The 18949-nt window shown below is 33.8% G+C and overlaps 1 protein-coding gene across 1 annotated transcript; it reads right to left on the reverse strand.

Annotated features, from left to right (window-relative positions):
* Positions 1-867: 867 nt before the first annotated feature.
* Positions 868-6401, reverse strand: LOC143572179 (ribose-phosphate pyrophosphokinase 1-like). The gene is made up of 9 exons (XM_077057402.1): positions 6244-6401; positions 3315-3488; positions 2961-3209; positions 2734-2877; positions 2475-2642; positions 2300-2369; positions 1471-1552; positions 1218-1377; positions 868-1141 (listed from the first exon to the last, which is right to left on the reverse strand). The coding sequence occupies exons 1-9, from the start codon at positions 6325-6327 to the stop codon at positions 1103-1105; spliced, it is 1170 nt and encodes a 389-aa protein (XP_076913517.1). The 5' UTR covers positions 6328-6401; the 3' UTR covers positions 868-1102.
* Positions 6402-18949: the final 12548 nt, after the last annotated feature.

The raw sequence follows: 18949 nt of genomic DNA on the forward strand, positions 1-18949 counted from the left end.
ACAACCCTATCGATTTTCAATCAATTTACTAATGTGCTGGATCTAAAGAAGAATGGAACATGAACACTTATCAAAAGAATCCCGTACCTAGTAATACACCTAAGTTCTACAAACACCACTATGACAACTGTTATCCAGTGGTTATCAACTTGTGTAACATGTCTCTCAAATCTCAATAGGGTGTCAAAGGCACACTTATACTTCTTTTCTCGTTTACATTCTCCTGGTCATAAAGTAAAACTGTGGTGCTATGATCATTCAACCGACAACTCATCCGTGAGAGATACGATACAGTCATACAACCCTATCGATTTTCAATCAATTTACTAACTAATGTGTTAGATCTCAAGAAGAATGGTACATGAATACATATCAAAAGAATTCCGTACCTAGTAATACACCTACGTTCTAGAAACACCACTCTGACAACTGTTATCCAGTGGTCATCAACATGTGTAAAATCTCTCAAATTTCAATAGGGTGTCAAAGGCATACTTGTACTTCTTTTCCCGATTATATTCCTTTGGTCATAGGGTAAACTTGTGGTGCTATTATCATTCAACCTACAACTCATCCGTGAGAGAGACGGTACAGTCATACAATCCTATCGATTTTCAATCAATTTAAACTAATGTGATACATTTCGAGAAGAATGGAACATGAACACACATCAAAATCATCGTGTACCTTGTAACACAACTAAGTTCTACAAACACCACACCGTCAACTGCTATCCAGTGGTCAAGTGGTCATCGACGTGTGTAACATGTCTCCCAAATCTCAATAGATTGTCAAAGGTACACTTGTACTTCTTTACTCAGTTTGTTTTTCAAGAACATAAATAACGGAAGTAAAAAAACTAAGTCTACATCCATAGTTTTGATAAATTAAACTCATGTTCTTATTGATCAATGTTCTGCAAGCTAATCATACACTCTTCACCATCAGGTTAAAATAAAATGTAAACTACAAAAGCAAGCTATACTCGCATTTGGCAAATCAATTTACACAACAAAACTGTCAACCTGACGACATTAGTTTTACACAAAACCAGAAATGTCGGTTGAAGTTAGTGACCGCAAACCACTCACATTGCTTCACCTCAGTCAATACCCAAATCAGAAAAGTGCTCAAAAGCTCCCTGCGAAACGCAAAAGCATGTTATTATATCCAACAGAAAAAATAAATGTTATCTTGTTTAAAATTTAAATACTTACAGCATAGTCATCATGAACCCGCCAGATGGCCTCCCCGAGCAGGTTTGCAACTGATAAGATAGTCAATTGCGGAAAGCAGTTTTGCTCGGAAACAGGAATCGAGTTTGTGATTATTACTTCTTGGAAAAGACCACTAGACAATCTTTCAATAGCAGGAGGACTGCATTAAACAGAAGTTAATATTTAATTATTTTCCAAGACATTTTTAAATACATAAGAAAATACATGAACCGAAAGTGTAACTGTAACGGACCTAAAAACAGCATGTGTGCAGCACGCATAAACTTCTCGTGCACCTTCTTGATGCAACAATGCTGCTCCTTTGGCAATTGTACCTATAATCCAACAATAAAGTAACGTTTAAAAACAAAAAGTAAAGAAATCTTTATGCAGCCTATTTAAAAATTTAAAAGTTAGAAGTACTGGTAAGGATTAGCAAAAGATTAAATCGTTAAAATAAGGGAGATTCTAATGTTTTGGTGACAAGACATAAAATAACATATATAGCCAAGAGGGAGTTACAAAATGATTCATTTTTGTTCTATACAAATCAACCTGGATTTACACTGTGTATCATCGTTAAAGCTAAGGGTGTAAACGAGCTGAGTCGGGCCTCGAGTCTTAAACTCACTAGAGATCGAAATCAAGCTAAGCTCATGAGTAGTTTTTCAGCTCGAGCTCGGCTTGTTTCTTATTTAATAATTAATTATATCCATTTTTAAATATTTATTATATACAATCTTTAATTTTAATACATTTATACAGCATAATATATAGTATTTAGTTATCAAACAACTATTATACAAATATATATATATTTAATATATCAAATAAAAAGTATACAAATAATAAAAAGGTTTAAGCGCGTGAGCAAGCTCAAGTTTGTTTATTTAGCAAGCTTATTTTTACGCTCAAGCTCTTTAGATTTGCTTGATTTGAGTTTTTCGTGAGCCGACCTCGAGTAGTAGCTCAAGAGCGACTTGGCTCGTTTACACCCCTACATAATGTGTGATTTAAAATGCATCAGAAATACATATAGTAAAATAGTAATTAAACAGAGGCAAGAGAAAGATATTATTTACCAGCAGTGTCGATCATGTCATCCACCATAACCGCTACTTTACCCTTTACATCACCAATCAAATTCATCACCTACAATGAGAATGATGATGATTATCAGAAAAAATGAAGCTGGGCGTATATGAATTCAGATTATATAATATACATATCAAAAACAAATACATAAAAAGACCTTACCTCTGCTAAATTATGCCCATGACGTCGTTTATCAACAATCGCCAATGGTGCATCCGATAACTTCTTTGCAAAAGCACGGGCTCTAGCGACCCCACCAACATCAGGCGAGACCACAACCAAATCCTCAGCACATATAGTCTTACTGGCGAGGTAATCAAGTATAACCGCCTAGACAAAAAAAGAAGTCAACCTCTAACGACCAAAAAACAATTTTATATCACATGACATGATCATATTCTATGTACCATCTTATTATTACCTGACCATGTATGTGATTAACTGGAATATCAAAATAACCTATTGATTGCCCCGAATGAAGATCACAAGCAAGAACACGATCTGCACCAGCTTCAGTTATAAGATTCGCAACAAGTTTAGCTGCAATCGATTCCCGCCCTTGAGTCTGAATCATCAGTTAAATAATATTATACCTATTACAAATCAATTTTATAAAATCAACTATAGCTGTATTTAATAATGTCTTACCTTACGGTCTGCTCTTGCATATCCAAAATACGGGATAACTGCAGTAACAGTTTTTGCAGACGCGCGTCGACATGCGTCTATCATTACTAAAAGCTCCATTAGATTCTCGTTTGCGGGAGGACATGTCGCTTGCACAATAAATACATCACACCCTCTTACGCTCTCACGCAGCTGAACATATATCTCACCGTCTGCGAAACGTTTTATCTTCATGTCACCAAGTTCTAGACCCATGTAGGATGCGATTTCCTACCCCACACGAAAGAAATAAAAAAAGCAGGTAACTTGATAGGTAAACGCTAAAATAAACATAATTTCAAAAGTTCGACTTTGACCATTGTCCAAATTTTGTACCTGAGATAGTGTCGGGTTGGCGGTTCCTGAAAGAACGCGAAGTTTGGATCCGTCTTTTTGAATGAAATCTCTTTCTAAATCATATGGGGTAATGATTTTATGAGATGTTTCTTGGTTGGTGATTAGGGTTTGTAAACCGGGCTTCCCGTTTCCCTCAAAATTGACCTTGCAGCTCTGAACAAAAAAAAATATCAAATATTTTAGGAGGAACAATGAAAATTGTTAAAAGACTGTACACATTTTAAAAAAAAATTGACACACAGGTCACTACAATTTGGTCTGCGACATAAATGTATGTAACAAAACAATTATACTTCTCTAAAATATATTAACTTTATCAATTTAGTAATTCAATCGTAGAACTGTGAAATTACTTCCACTTAAGTAAACAACCTATACATTTGATCAATTTAGACTGTTATTTCATTTCATAAAATCAACATTTCATAAAACTCATGCCAGTCTTTCTCAACATAATAGTTCTTTTTCAGCATAACTTTGTACTTGTGTACCAAAATATTACAATATATTGTTCATTTTGATATTAAAAAGCTATGAGCTAAGAAATTCACAACTTTAAGGTACTATGTTTTTCGGACTTATGAAAGTGCAATGGTTACAGAAGTTGCACATGAGCAACTTGAATTGTAGAAATGTGAAATTACTTTCAATTTAGAAAACAAGCTACATATTTCAATACAATTTATACAGTAATTTCATTTCACAAAACAAATATTACATTTTAATACTTGTGTCAATCTTTCCTAATTGTTCTTTTGCAACATAACTTTGAATCGGTTCCTTACTAAATATTCTGTAATCATTCTAATACAATTTACTGATTGCTAATAACTTATATTATATACCTTTTAACAGCTAAAAAACAAAACAATTTGAGTGCCAAAACAAAACATTTTTTTGTTAATTTTTATACTGAAAAGTAAATAAACCAAAAACAATTACAATACTTAAGGTACCATATTTTTAGGGCTCTTATGAAAGTACAGCAGTTACAGAAGTTGTACATGAGAAACTTCAATTCTATATTAATCAAGCTATAACATTTGAGGCAAAAATTGTTCAAAGTCCTACAAGTCTTTCTGAAATTACCAAAATCAGGAATATGTCCAAAATTTTCATGTACCATTTACAAGTCAAAAAAGGTAAATATCATCACACAATCAAATGTCATTATCACTCCATGTACAAATTGACCTAGCCCTACAAATCTTATTCTATTATTTCCATTCAGTGTCAAAAATTTCTGATATCAATTTAAAAAATACATAAACCGAAAGTACTAAAAATTATTTTTTTACAACAAAATTTAATTACCTAACAAATTACAAATAATAGACACACACATATACCTAACACAAATAAAGAACAAAACCTGAATCAAGCCATGCTTATTAGCAACATATACATGAATCTACAGACATATATACACACCGACACTAAGGTTGTAAACGAGCTAAGTCTGAGCTCGGCTCGTTTCGACTTACGATAACTTGAGCTCAACTTGTTTCAAGCTCTTTTCTAAAGTTCAAGTTCCGCTCATTTTGACTTACAAAAACTCAAGCTCAGCTTGTTTCAAGCTCTTTTTCTAAAGCTCAAGCTCGGCTCGTGAGTCGTTTTTTCAAGCACTTGTTTATTATTTATTAATATTTATATACATTTTTAATTACTTTTTTTCAAGACCGAGCTCGGCTCGTTTATTACTTATTTATTAATTCATATACATTTTTTTTAATTATTTTTGTATATTTGTAAGAAGCACCTTATTACTTAAGCTCGGCTCGAGCTCGTTAAGGAGTTAAAACTTCAGGTTTATTTATTTGAGGCTCAAGCTCGGTAACAATTAATAGCAATCAAAATAAAATGAACAAAATATCGATAGAAACAACGAATGCACGTTTATTAAAATAATAATAACAAATGTTAATGAAATTATTATTATGTATTTTTATATAATTTACTATAAAACGATTACAATAAAGTGGCAGGCAAACGGGCAACAAGTTGCGCCGCAACCCCCTTTTGAACAGCAAAGCCAATCCTGCTAAAAACGAAGCTTTGGGACCTAGAAGCTGAAGAGGTTCCGTGTACGACGCGCTGAACCCTACTCAAAAATTTCACAGCCTCTGGAGCCAGAAAACCAAATGTATCAAAGGCAAATGGTAGAAAGACATGTTGATTATCTAAACAAGCTTTCTCGTGTTTAACAACTTTGCCCGATTCAGCCTTCAACGCAGCCTGACCCACAACAAACCCACGGTCCCTGAGCCCAACAAGAGGAGACACTCCTGTAAGATCCACACAGGCGTGTTTCCCCCCTGCCCACCCGAACACAAGAATATCAGCCGGTCGTAAAGTAGACCTCCCTTCAATAGGATCCGTGAGAAAGTTAACAGGGGCCTCTTTTTTAGCAAAAATCCCTGCCCGTTTAAGAACATCACACAGAACATCCCTAACCAGATCATGTCTGTATTTAAAGCCAGGCAATTCTTTGCAATGCACCGCATGGTCACCAAAAGAATCCAAACAGACCTTACGACAAATTGGGCAAGGTTCATCCGTCGGGAACATAGGGATCATTAACCGGTACTTAAGGATAGCCCGATACTCCAAACCCGACATACGTTGGCCTAATCCTTCAATGGGGATGGCCGTTAGAAAATCCTGAGCCCGAGGAGCCCGAAGGCATTCAAACACCGCCTTTTGGCGAGGGGATAGATCAAACTTCACTTCTAAACTCTTGACGATTCCACTAAATAAGGCACTCGCCACAACATTTTGGGCTTTAGGGGGGGCGGTGTCCTTATTAGAGAACGCGCTAAGATCAAAATCTGGAAGTGAAGTACGTAAACGATCCATCGCACACCCATAATCAGAGTCCAACCCTGATGAAATGAAGGTGGAAACTCACAATTGAGGCGTTTCTGGTAGGAATAAGGGAACGGAACTTGTTGGGCGTTGAAAGATGGCCGGAGGAGAATGCAATAGAAGCCATTAATTAGCCAGGTGGTGGGTGTGGCCGGCGGTGGTTAGGGTTTTGCGGCCATCGTTTAATCAACCTTTATTTATGTTGCTACATACGGTGGTGGATGTCTGTAACAAAAAATAATAAATAAAATATTATTGAGGTTTGAATGTACTCGTGCTTTATTTGTTTGTTTATGCTTTTTAAGAGGGAAAATTACCAAATGATTCAAAAGTAGAGAGAGAAAAAAAAGTATCTTATTTAAGTCAAGATTCTCAAAACAATCCAACAAATATGTACTGAGGCGACGGGTTGGGCAAATAAACGACGAGATTTTATAACCAATCAAAAGTTGACAAGTGTAAAAGTTCCGTCCCTATTTTTAACTTAATTAACTTTTTAAAAAACCGTCTCTCTAGACGGTTTTTTTATGTTTCTCGTCTGGTCCGTTCATATTATTGTTATTCCCAACTTCATCTTCATCCATATCTTCATCCTCGTCTATATCTTCATCTTCATTCATAAAAATTAACCCTTGATATAAAGTAATGCTGCATTTACTTAGGGGCACAAGGTATTTTGTTTTCTAACATATTTGGTCAAATGCTGCAAGTTTTCATACAGAACACACATTTTTTTATATTCATTTACCTTTTGATTTGTTGTAGAAAGTGAAGGAAGAGATGCGGTTGAGGAAGATGCAGGTTGATGAACATGATGGCAAATCAAGGTTCACAAAGCCGAGTGGTCATGACCAGTTTGTTGCGTCACTAGGTGCTGCTAGATTACTAACATGTACGGTTTCTCCAAGTGTAGGAGATGAAGTTGTTGATACTATATGAAGGGTTAATTTTTATGGATGAAGATGAAGATATAGATGAAGATATGGATGAAGATGAAGAAGATGAAGTTGGGAAACAATAATAATATGAACGGACCAGACGAGAAACATAAAAAAACCGTCTGGAGAGACGGTTTTTTAAAAAGTTAATTAAGTTAAAAATAGGGACGGAACAGACGATATTTTGTGTGTCAGAACTTTTACACTTGTAAACTTTTGATTGGTTAAAAAATCTCGTCGTTTATTTTCCCAACCCGTCGCCTCACTACATATTTGTTGGGTTGTTTTGGGAATCTTGACTTAAATAGGATTTTTTTTCTCTCTCTCTACTTTTGGGTCATTTTGGAAATTTTCCCTTTTTAAAAAGTGATACGGAGTAATAATTAATAAAAGGGAGAATTCCCAAAACAGTAATTTGGAAGAGACAAAAATCTAAAATAGTATAAAAAAATAGTCCTTGCAAATCTATCTCCTACGTGAAATTGGTATTCGTGACGTGAGATTTGGTTGACCAGTCACAGCTTGACACGTTTAAAGTTAACGATAAGTTTCATCCAAATCTGTCTCGGCCGATATTTTTGTAGCCAAAATCGTCTTCTGAAAAACCATTGTTTTGGAATGAAAGTTGTCCGCCACGTGAGGTTTCAAAAAAAGATGATTTTCGCGTATTTTGAAATTCATCTCCTCAGACGCATTTCAAATGAATTTTTAAAACTCATCTAATGAGATTAAATTCGTTGGGAAATTATCGTTTTTTAAAAACTTTTTTGAAAATCATCTAACAAGACTAAATTCATTGGAAAAGTATCGTTTTTTTTGCAACATTTTTGAAATATCTAGTAGGAGACGAAATTCACCTGCAATGCGTCGGACGCGATGAATTTCGAAATACCGCGGAAACCGATGACTTTTGAAACCTCACGTGGCGGGCAACTTTCATTCCAAAACAATGGTTTTTCAGAAGACGATTTTGGCTACAAAAATATCGGCCGAGACAGATTTGGATGAAACTTTATCATTAACTTTACACGTGTCAATCTGTGACTGGTCAACCAAATCTCACATCACGAATACCAATTTCACGTAGGAGACAGATTTGCAAGGACTATTTTGGGAAGGGAACATGTTTTGGACTATTTTTAATTTCTCTCTCTTCTAAAGGACTATTTTGGAAATTCTCCCTTAAGAAAAGCACAAGGTGGAGGGAGTGAGGGCGACGGGTACTAGAGTTGTTTATGAACTGAGTTGAATCGAATGTCGATTTGATCCTACTTGGTTTGATTTGAAAACAAGTTAAACCGAACGGATTGATATTAAAGAAACGAGTGATATTTTATGCTTTAACTTGGTTTGATTTGAAATCCAACGGATTGATTCGGCTTGGTTTTGCTTGATTTCGTACAAAGTTTAATTTCTAAAACTCCAAAGTATCATTAATTCACATAAAATTTATATAATAAAACGAGAAAAGTGCCAAATCATGCAAATTTAGTCCAAAAAGTTTATTTTTTGCATATGGACCATCCATGTTTTCCAATTATTGCCAATTACATCCAAATCACTAACCCCGTTAAATTTAATCGTTAAGTCAGGGATAGACATGTCTTTTCACTCTTTCTTTATTATAATACTTATTTCAGTGAATTGCGGTTTTTGTTCTTGTGGTTTATCCAAATCTACGGTTTTTGTCCAATAGTTTCACGTTTGCAATTTCGTCCTTGTAGTTTTATTTCACTTGCAATTAAACCTGAATTAATTAACCTTGTTTAGTCTGGTCGTTAACCAATCTGAGTGCCTTTCACGTGATAACCAATTTTATCGTTTTTCTCCTCAAATAATCCTCAGTCCTAATTCACAAGCCCCCTCACACGAGGGGTTGTGGTGTATTTTGGGAAAAGGGAAAAAAAATTGAACAAAACTGCCCCTCACGTGAAGGGCACACTGATGGGTTTAACGATCAGACTTAACGAGATTAGTGAATTCGAGTTTAATTGCAAGTGAAATGAAATCATAGGGAAGAAAATTGCAAATTTGAAACTACTAGACTAAAATCGCAGATTTGGACAAACCACAGGGACGAAAACCGCAGTTATCAGAAATAAGTATTATAATAAAAAAAGAGTGAAAATACATGTCTACCCCTGACTTCACGATAAAATTTAACAGGGTTAGTGATTTGAATGTAATTGACAAGAACTAGGAAACATGGATGGTCCATATGCAAAAAATAAACTTTTTGTACTAAATTCTTATTATTTGCCAAATCACAAGGACTAAAATGACACTTTAATCTAATAAAACTAATAAATAAAAAATAATTTGAGCAAAACGAATCGAATCGAACCAAACCAAGCGAGCCTTTGCTTGTGCTAGGCTTGTTTTTAGACCGAACCGAAATCGAACGAGGATTTTTTAAGCAATTTTCAAATTTTCCATTATAATAAATATCCCCTATTTTCTATTTTCCTATTAAATATCCATCTGTTCCAATTTTTATACACAATATTTTACAATAATTTTTTCATTCTCTTTAAATTCAAACAATTTTTACATGGAGCAACAAAATCCTCAACCAAATCCCCAACATATTGTGTCACGAAGATGGAGTCGTGAAGAAGTAGCGTTAAATAAGGCTTGGGTCTATGTTTTCGAAGACATGGACCCGTGCAGCAACAAACGTTGGGTTTTTTACTACGATTTTGGAATTATTTTGTTTCGGATGGAGGATTAACTGATCGTACAAAACACCAAGTGTGTTCGAAACGACGACATATAATCAGACAAGTTAACGTTCGTGATGACAAAATGTTTGAACTCATAAAAAAAGTCAAAGACCGATGGAATTGTGAATAGTATTTTTATCTATGTCTTATTTAATAACATGTTGATTAATTATTATGTGTTTTTAAATCTATAATGTATGTATTTTTATCTATTTTTGAGTTTTTAAATTATAAATTTTGAGTTATTTTAAATTAAAAAATAAAATTCTTTAGGGAAGTTTGGGTGCAGCATTGTTACACCCCGACCAAAGGTGGCGGAATATGCCGGGGTGCAACGGATTGCTCAAGAACACAAGACACTATTAAAGTGACAATATTTAAACAACTCATTCACTTCATTTAATCAACAAAAGTAACACAAAATCGTTCATACACAATAACACCAAATATAAGATTAAATAGTTCATTCTTTTAAATAACCTAAACAGTCTTAAAATAAAATAGCATCTTTAAACTCCAATCAACCAACAATCAAACTTGTAACAATGTATAAAAAATACAATTTGTCAACACGAATGTTGGTGAACAGTTTCATAGTTTTAAGTATATATAATATAAGCCAAAATCCACAACTCGTATATGAAACTATAAATAAAAGCAACAATTGCGGTATATAAATCATAAATAAATGAGGATCCTTTCTAATCGGTAACAACCGACATACTCAGATAATGAGGCCCTATTCTACTAGCTCAAGGCTTAAGTAGTTATGGGTGCGTATGATCATACTTATTTGCATTTACTCTAATAAAACTAATAAATAAAAAATAATTCGAGCAAAACGAATCGAATCGAACCAAACCAAGCGAGCCTTTGCTTGTGCTAGGCTTATTTTTAAACCAAACCGAGCCGAAATCGAACTAGGATTTTTAAGCAATTTTCGAATTTTCCATTATAATAAATACCCCTATTTTCTATTTTCCTATTTAAATCTCCATCTCTTCCAATTTTTACACACAATATTCTACAACATTTTTTTCATTCTCTTCAAATTCAAACAATTTTTACATGGGCAACAAAATCCTCAACCAAATCCCCAACATATTGTGTCACGAAGATGGAGCCATGAAGAAGAAGTAGTGTAAACTAAGGCTTGGGTCTATGCTTTCGAAGACATGGACACACGCAGCAACAAACGTTGGGTTTTTTGCCACGAGTTTGGAATTAGTTTGTTTCAGGTTTAGGATTAACTGATCGTACACAACACAAAGCGTGTTCGAAACGGCGACATATATTTGGACAAATTAACGTTCGTGATAGCGAAACGTTTGAACTTATAACAAAAGTCAAAGACCGATGGAATTGTGAATAGTATTTGTATCTATGTTTTATTTAACAAAATGTTGTTTAATTATTATGTGTTTTTAAATTTATAATGTATGTCTTTTTATCTATTTTGAGTTTTTAAATTATAATTTTTAAGTTATTTTAAATTAAAAAAATAAAATTCTTTAGTGTAGTTGGGGTGCATAATTGTCAGTCTTTTGGGTAGTCCAAAGTAGTTGATGCAAACGTACACCCTAAACAAATAAATCTTGGGTGACCACTCCTACCACCCTAAACAAACAGACAATTTGGTTTGAATGTAATCGTACATTCCATTGGGTATGGAGCTTTTAATATTGCTTCACCATTCTTATCAATTATCAATCCAAACGTACATGCTTCTAATATTGCACCCACATACCCATGCCTGGCGCAACACGCCGGGTCAACCACTAGTTCTATTCGTTTCTGCAAGCTAGGTTTCGTGATCCAAAAGTAGTGAAATTAAAGTTATGAATTCAGATATTCTATTATTACTTCTTTCTGAGTTTTCCTCAACACAAAATCAGCTCTGTCATTTTTTACCGCTCGTTATTAACGTGGCAAACATGCATTTCTTGTTTATCCCTTCATTTTGGCTATAAAAGGGACTCCCATGAACGTATTCCTTCATCCCAACTATCCTAAATCATTCCATAATACCTTAGATAATTTCCAAATCTATTTAGATAGTATCTGTAACAACTCAGATTTTTAAATTATTATTTTGTTAACCGTTACCCAACCCTCTTTTATGTTCGGGTTATTTTATCAAATAAAAATACTGCATTTATCGAATTAAATTAATTGTTATAATACTATTTTTAATTATTTATATAATATATATTTTAACTTTCAAGTTATAACAATTTCAAACCTAAACATATACTTTGACCCCAAGTTGATTCCACCTTTATAACTCAAGGACCTTTCTGCAAATTCTGATTATTTTAAACCAATAACCCGTTTACCCGTATCCAGCATCCAAACCCACAACCCGTTTACCCAATCGTTATTCTAGAATCACAATTTTCTCGTAAACATGGAAATTGATCGATGCCTAAGAGCATTCACATCACATCCTCTATCTTCATCTCTATAATTACACTAAAAAACACTACATTTTCTCTCTCATATACAATTAAATAATATTTTTTTACATCTTTATCATTATCTTTTCTCTCTTCTCCACTCACAACCACTTTCAAATATATTAAAAAATAAATAGAGGATGAACAGTGGTTCTCCAAATTTACTCAAAATTTACCCATCTCTTTAAATTTTCTCTCTCCTCTACTCACAACCACTTACCATTCTCTAAAAATTTATAGAGATTTCTCTCACAAATATTTTAGAGGACCTGATGTGAATGCTCTAATGTATTACATATCAAATCTACCTTTCCGACTCAGAATTAGGAAATTAGATCTTATTTGATTCGTATTGATTATAATTCATATTTTCCAAGTCGTCATGCCCTAATTCTAGATATCCTATTCATAGATTACCATAACCCAATTAAACCCTCCTGTACCATCCTTACTGTGTCGTCTACAAGACCCCTATAATCAATTTTATTATCACAACCTCTGGTTAGCTATTCGTGATCATGTTTTTGATGTCGGGTTTGGTTCGCAATACACCATCAATCCATCATCTTCCTAGGTAATTAGTTATATGGTTTTGATCGTCGCGTCTTCCTCATCATTAACCTTAAGGTTAATCGGCCAAACAATCTACGTTTTGGCCGATTGAATTGTTAGGGTTAATATGATTTGTTTTGGCTTTGTCTGTTGGATATAAATTATGTTTCTAGTTCTTAACCAACTGACACACCTAGCTCAATTGGTTAGGTGTGTCTGTGTTAAGGTTGAGCCGGCTATAGGCGCAGGTTCGAGTCCCAGCCAAGGTAGTTTTGGTTTTTATTTTTGTTTTTAATGGTTTAATGGATCTAGAAGGTTTTATTAATTTAATATAGTTAACATTAAATATTAAATAAACGTTATTCTATTAAAACCGACACATAAACCGATCATTTTTCTAAACTTTGGTTAAACGTCATATATATGTATATATTTATATATATGTATGTATATGTAAAAGATTATTAAAGGTTTTAAGATTTAAAAAGAAATTTAATTTAATTTAATATAGATATTTAAAACTTATTGTTAATTCACGTATTAAAAATATAGTTAAAGTTTTTATAAAAGATCATATTTTATATAAATATTATTATTTATTATTTATCATCTATTAAATATTTATTTAAAAATAAATCTTTATTAATAATAAAAATATACATAAAACATATTTTTAGTTTAAAATACTCATTTAAAGCAAATATCTTTATATAATGTTTCCAAAAATTTTATAAATATTTATTGAAGTATTTTTATATAATTAAATCATATTATTTATGATAAACCTTTGTTAAATAAAAGTGTTTATAAAACTTATAATAAATTAAAGTAATATATAACTTTCGCAAGAACTCACTCGATAATTAAGTCCCAAACCTCTATTTAGTTTTAGATACATTGTTGAATTCATATTTAATTCCCGCAATTATTGTTACTTAGGATATCGTCGGTAATTCCCGAAGAGCTTGATCTACCTACTTTTTCTTAGCGAATCATTATCTCTTGCTTATTGCTAAAGTAAGTAATCACTCCCCCCTTTTACTTATTTTAAATCTTTTGGGGACATATGCGTATTTACAGTATTTATTTATTATCTAGTATTCAAAACCGCAACTGTTTAATCCTTGTGTGTATATTAGTTTATGCCTAACTTTCTATTTGCTTATTTGCTTTATATGAATACATTTCGGAAAGATCCAACATATTCACATTATAGTATGATCATACGACCGTCGTAGTGGTCGGCGTCCATTCGCGTGACAATGGTTTCACCGACAACCCATCTTGGTAACCAATGCCCGACGCATGGCAATATTTTTGCCCTTTCTTTATTATTTGTTTGATTTGTGTATGTACTATAACTTAACTGTTTATCTCATAGGAACAATTTGCATCTTCCTTTATTTATTATATATTATTATTGTAGTGTCTTAAACTGGTGTTTTACTCACTCAACATGTGTTGTTGACAAACCTTTCTATTTTATACGCATATGCATGTTATTGTTTGAACTAGTTGCACGACTTGGCGACGACTTAGTGAAGATGTTAAGTTAGAAGAATTATAATCAAGACTTAGATTTGTATTCGTTGTTTATTTAATGAGTTGTTCTTTGTATTTGAATTTATTTGAATATTTAATTAAATTAAATATATATTGTCACCTTTAAATTTTGCATGATAGTACCTTGAGAGTTGTGAGCAATCAACTCACGCCCTGGCATTTCCGCCTTAGGTTGGGGTGTGACAGTATCCTTGGTGTTCTTGGTGTTTTGACTAGCTTCATCATGAAGAAAGCTTTGTTCTTTTATCTAGATGATGTTGTATCATAAGAGGCTCTGTAGAGATACTCATATCATCCTCCAATCACATCCCTACATCATTTAAACCTTGTTCGTGCATCATTTTGAAGATTTGTTCACCATGAAGAAAGTTGTGAGCTTGATGTTTTAGTGTAAATATAAGCAAAACAAAGGTGGTATAGCCATATAGAAGTACTAATCAAGTGTTTCCATAAGTGTTAGAAGTATTACAAGTTGTTACTAGGCTATGTGATAATTCAAAAGCAAGGTAAGCATGTTTAGCAACTCGTTTAAGATCGTTTATTACATTTATGCGAATATCCGAGCTATTATCGATCAAATCTTCGTCAAAATAGTTTGCAAAAGTATCATAAGTCTTTTCAAGAATGTATAAGATCTTAGAACACATGAAAGGATATTGGAATCATGTTTAAAATTTTTTAACCTTAATGGGCCAAAACAGAGGATTAGACGGGCCGTCTAATCATGTGGCGGCCCGTCTCATATGAACTTTTGATACGGGCCAAAACAATATGTGACGTCCAGTCTTTTTAAACGAGGTTTGAAACGATAAAACCATGCCAATATGGTCTATAGCTGGATCAAGAGATACTATCCAGGTATTTATGTAAACCTATTTTATTATAGGTTAACAAGACTCATTCACGAAGGTTTTCATACGAACCATCGATGGTTCATGTGAATATGTTAAACCTTTACAGAAAATCAAAACAGATTTATATTCTACAATATGAACGGGTTGTCTCTCTTAAAGAACCAGTCAAACGTTTACATGAGATTACGTGATCTCTAAAAACGTTTAACACAAAATAGAATATAAAAGCAACTCAAACCAATTACACATGTGTCTAGATCCAAACATAAATAACCCCAACACATATGCTAATGTCAGTCATAACCAAATCTCCAATGGACTATATGGCTCGGAGAACCCATGAATTGTGTGTGTATGGCAGTGGTACGAATCCCAAAATAACAGACATTTCGGGTGAGCTTGTACAGAAAAATATATTTGTATCGTAACAATAATTTAAAAGATCTTAAAGTCAAATGTTTCACCAACATACCGCTGACATATCTTTCTCTCACATTTCAGGTAACTAAGTTATGATGCATATACAAGGATTATGAGTCACAGATGGAGTTAGATGTCCGCTACATGAAGATGGCTCAATTTTGATTATTAAAATCCATTAAAATCCTTGTAAAATAAGAAATATAAATGTTTGTAAACACGTACTCGGGTGTTTAATCCCAATAGATTTTAATGTAAATTAATATTTTATAACCAAAAATCTTCCGTTAAAATAAACATGCAAAATCTGATATATTTACAAAATAGGTACCAACGGTGTCACATTTCTAGGCCCTAAGTCGGGGTGTGACATGTTGGTATCAGAGCCATCCGTTTCAGCGAATTACGTACTTGATTTAAATATCTAGGCTTTAACCTATTCCTAATCTAACTACGCATAGATGTCCGATCACAAATAGTTACTTTAGCTAAGAAAAAATAAGTGTATTTGCCACCTGGAAAAGGAAAAGGTGTATAGGAACGTTACGATTTCTGATTGTCCTGTTAACTGACGAGGATTCACTTCAAGAAACAATGGAGGAGGATTCTTATTCAAACGACGTTGGTTTTAAAACCCCACCAGCACCAGTCATTCCAAATTTGAACACAAGCTAAGTAGGGGCTTAGTAGGAATATCCAACTCATTATGACATTTCAACTTCCCAACAACTCAAGATCCCTACCTTTCCAATACTTATGGTGACTATACGCCCATAAATCCCCATTACTTAGGAACAATAGGCTGCAGTCAGGAATATCCAACTCATTATGAAATTTCAGCTGCCAGAATAGCTAAAACCCTGCTCAAGATAGAACCAAAAGATGAAAGAAAAGAAAAGGTAAATGGAAAAGGGAAAGATTGTTGGATGCAATTCGTTAGAAGTAGACACTAAGAATATTAACAGTTAGTATAGTTGTAGTAATTTTAAAGCACAAAACTCTCATTGTTTGGAGAATCAACACGTGTTTATCCCCTTCGTCTTTGACACTTTTGGTTTCTTAGCTCCGGATGCCGTGGACCTTTTGAATAGGGTTCAGAAAGTTGTGTATAGTAACGTATCAGCCCATAAGAATCAAAACTTTGTTTTTAGTCGGATTGGGTTTGCTATCCAAAAGGGGGTTGCGGCGCAGCTTGTTGCCCGCTTACCTGCCACTTCATTGTAAATCGTTTGGATGTTTCTATGAAATATAATAGGGTGCAAATTTTGGTTAATTAAAAGGACATATTCAATCACAGTTACTTGAAGTTATTATCAAATAAATAATTACCTTTGCTAATTCTTCTTGTAAATTTGGAAACAAGAGAAACACCAACAATGAGGTTAAGGAAATTCCAGGCCAATATGTGGATGGAACCAAAAGATGATTAATGAAGCTATAACTCCAATTCTTGACGCATTCAAGAATACCTATGCGAGTCAAAGAAAATCAAAAGATGCATAAGTAAGTCTGTTCATTCATGATGGAATGAAAGTTGTAACAGCTCTACGGCTGATAGTAACTTAAGAGACGAAACTCGGAAGAAATTTTTTACATACTCGCCAGACGAAATAGGAATAGATAGTAGATAAAACGAGAACCAAGCTTCGACCCTGCACTTAGACCAAAACCAATAGCAATTCGAAACTACAAGGTGTAACCTAACATTATCAAATACTGAATCGGGTATCAGTTAGTCTTGAAGGCCAAATATGAGGATCATAAACCTTGTATCAATTGAAATAGAAAGCATTCACACAACTTGTATTACAAAAGTTTTGTCCCGTGCATGAAACGACTGATGTATATAAAATTATACATCTTTTTAGCATCACATAATCTCTAAATACTGCAACTTCTATCAAATAATATAGTTCAAATGGCTACTTATCATGTTAAAATGTATTTTCAGGTAAACCCAAGCCTCAAACGAATAAATGAACGGAAGTCAAAGAAAAATCAAAGAAAACCCAAGAAAACAACAAAACGCACCCCCATGCCTCATGGAACGCGCCCCCATGCTTTCCTGTGCATGTACAGACAAAATATTGGACAGCTGGACAGAGGGCCGTGATCAGCTTTCAGAAAAGACAAAAGAGAATATAACAAGACACCAAAAACACGGGGCCGTGTCTCATGAAGCATGCCCCTATGGTGAGTCATCATGTACGATCTGACAGAGCATTAAATGCGAGTGGACAGATGAACACTGGGGCGTGCCTCGTGGAGCACGAGGTCGTGCCTGACCTTCCAGACTGCCTATAAATAGTGGAACATGTTGCATTTGATGTGCGTGCGCGTAGCTTGTATAAAATATGAAAGGTTGGATATTTAGCTTTTGTACAAGATCGTGTTTTAAATTTATAAAAGTGATTTCTACAAAGATTAAACACACACAAAATAGGCAAGTGTACCTATCGTATATGTAGAATAGTATTAGTACGAACCAAGTATCGATCCGTGGACAGAAAGGTTTCTAATAATAAATCGTTGTTTTACTTCAATCGGAGGTTTTAATCATTTTGGGGTTGATTTTTAAACTTTTTATAAAATATAAATACTTATATATAATATATAGGTGACCGAGACAAGAGATTCTAAACGAGTTGTTCAACTATGCTAAGGTTACCATCTAAGATCAAGAATCAACTCCATTTTAGCATTGATAATTAATATGTAGACATGTGATAAACTTGCCGTAGAAATATGTGATAGATAGCTCCTTAAGCCTTAAGTGAGCATCTTCGGCACTAAGGAGATGGTATGCGCATTTTAAAGTCCACCCTTTCTTAATGTCATACCATCTCAATGATGTCGATTTGAGTTGACAAGTAGTTTCGTAAAGTAGAAAGATTAGGATTGACTTCGATTTCTCAAATACCAATTCTAACAACTTTGGGTGGTTGTAGTTCATCACACAACCTCCCCTTGGTTGATTTATGTAGGTTATAATTACACATTCCGTTAACATATAGTTTCTTTAACTAATTTGATATCCTAAGCAAAGCCATTTTCGGATTACCAAGGTTTAGAAAAATACACCATAACTTATATTTCATCATTTCTAAGTACAATATAAGGATCCATGTTTCAATAATGTATCAAAGTATTTCTATCTTTCAAGAACATGAATCGATCATGAACGATTGCCAAAGATATTGACAACCACCAACTTTGATTTAGTGATTTAAGATGGTGAAACAT

This window comes from Bidens hawaiensis, unplaced genomic scaffold (assembly GCF_021521415.1).
Source record: "Bidens hawaiensis isolate Kalapana, Puna unplaced genomic scaffold, B.hawaiensis_p1.1 tig00025758_1, whole genome shotgun sequence".
NCBI classification, from domain to species: domain Eukaryota; kingdom Viridiplantae; phylum Streptophyta; class Magnoliopsida; order Asterales; family Asteraceae; genus Bidens; species Bidens hawaiensis.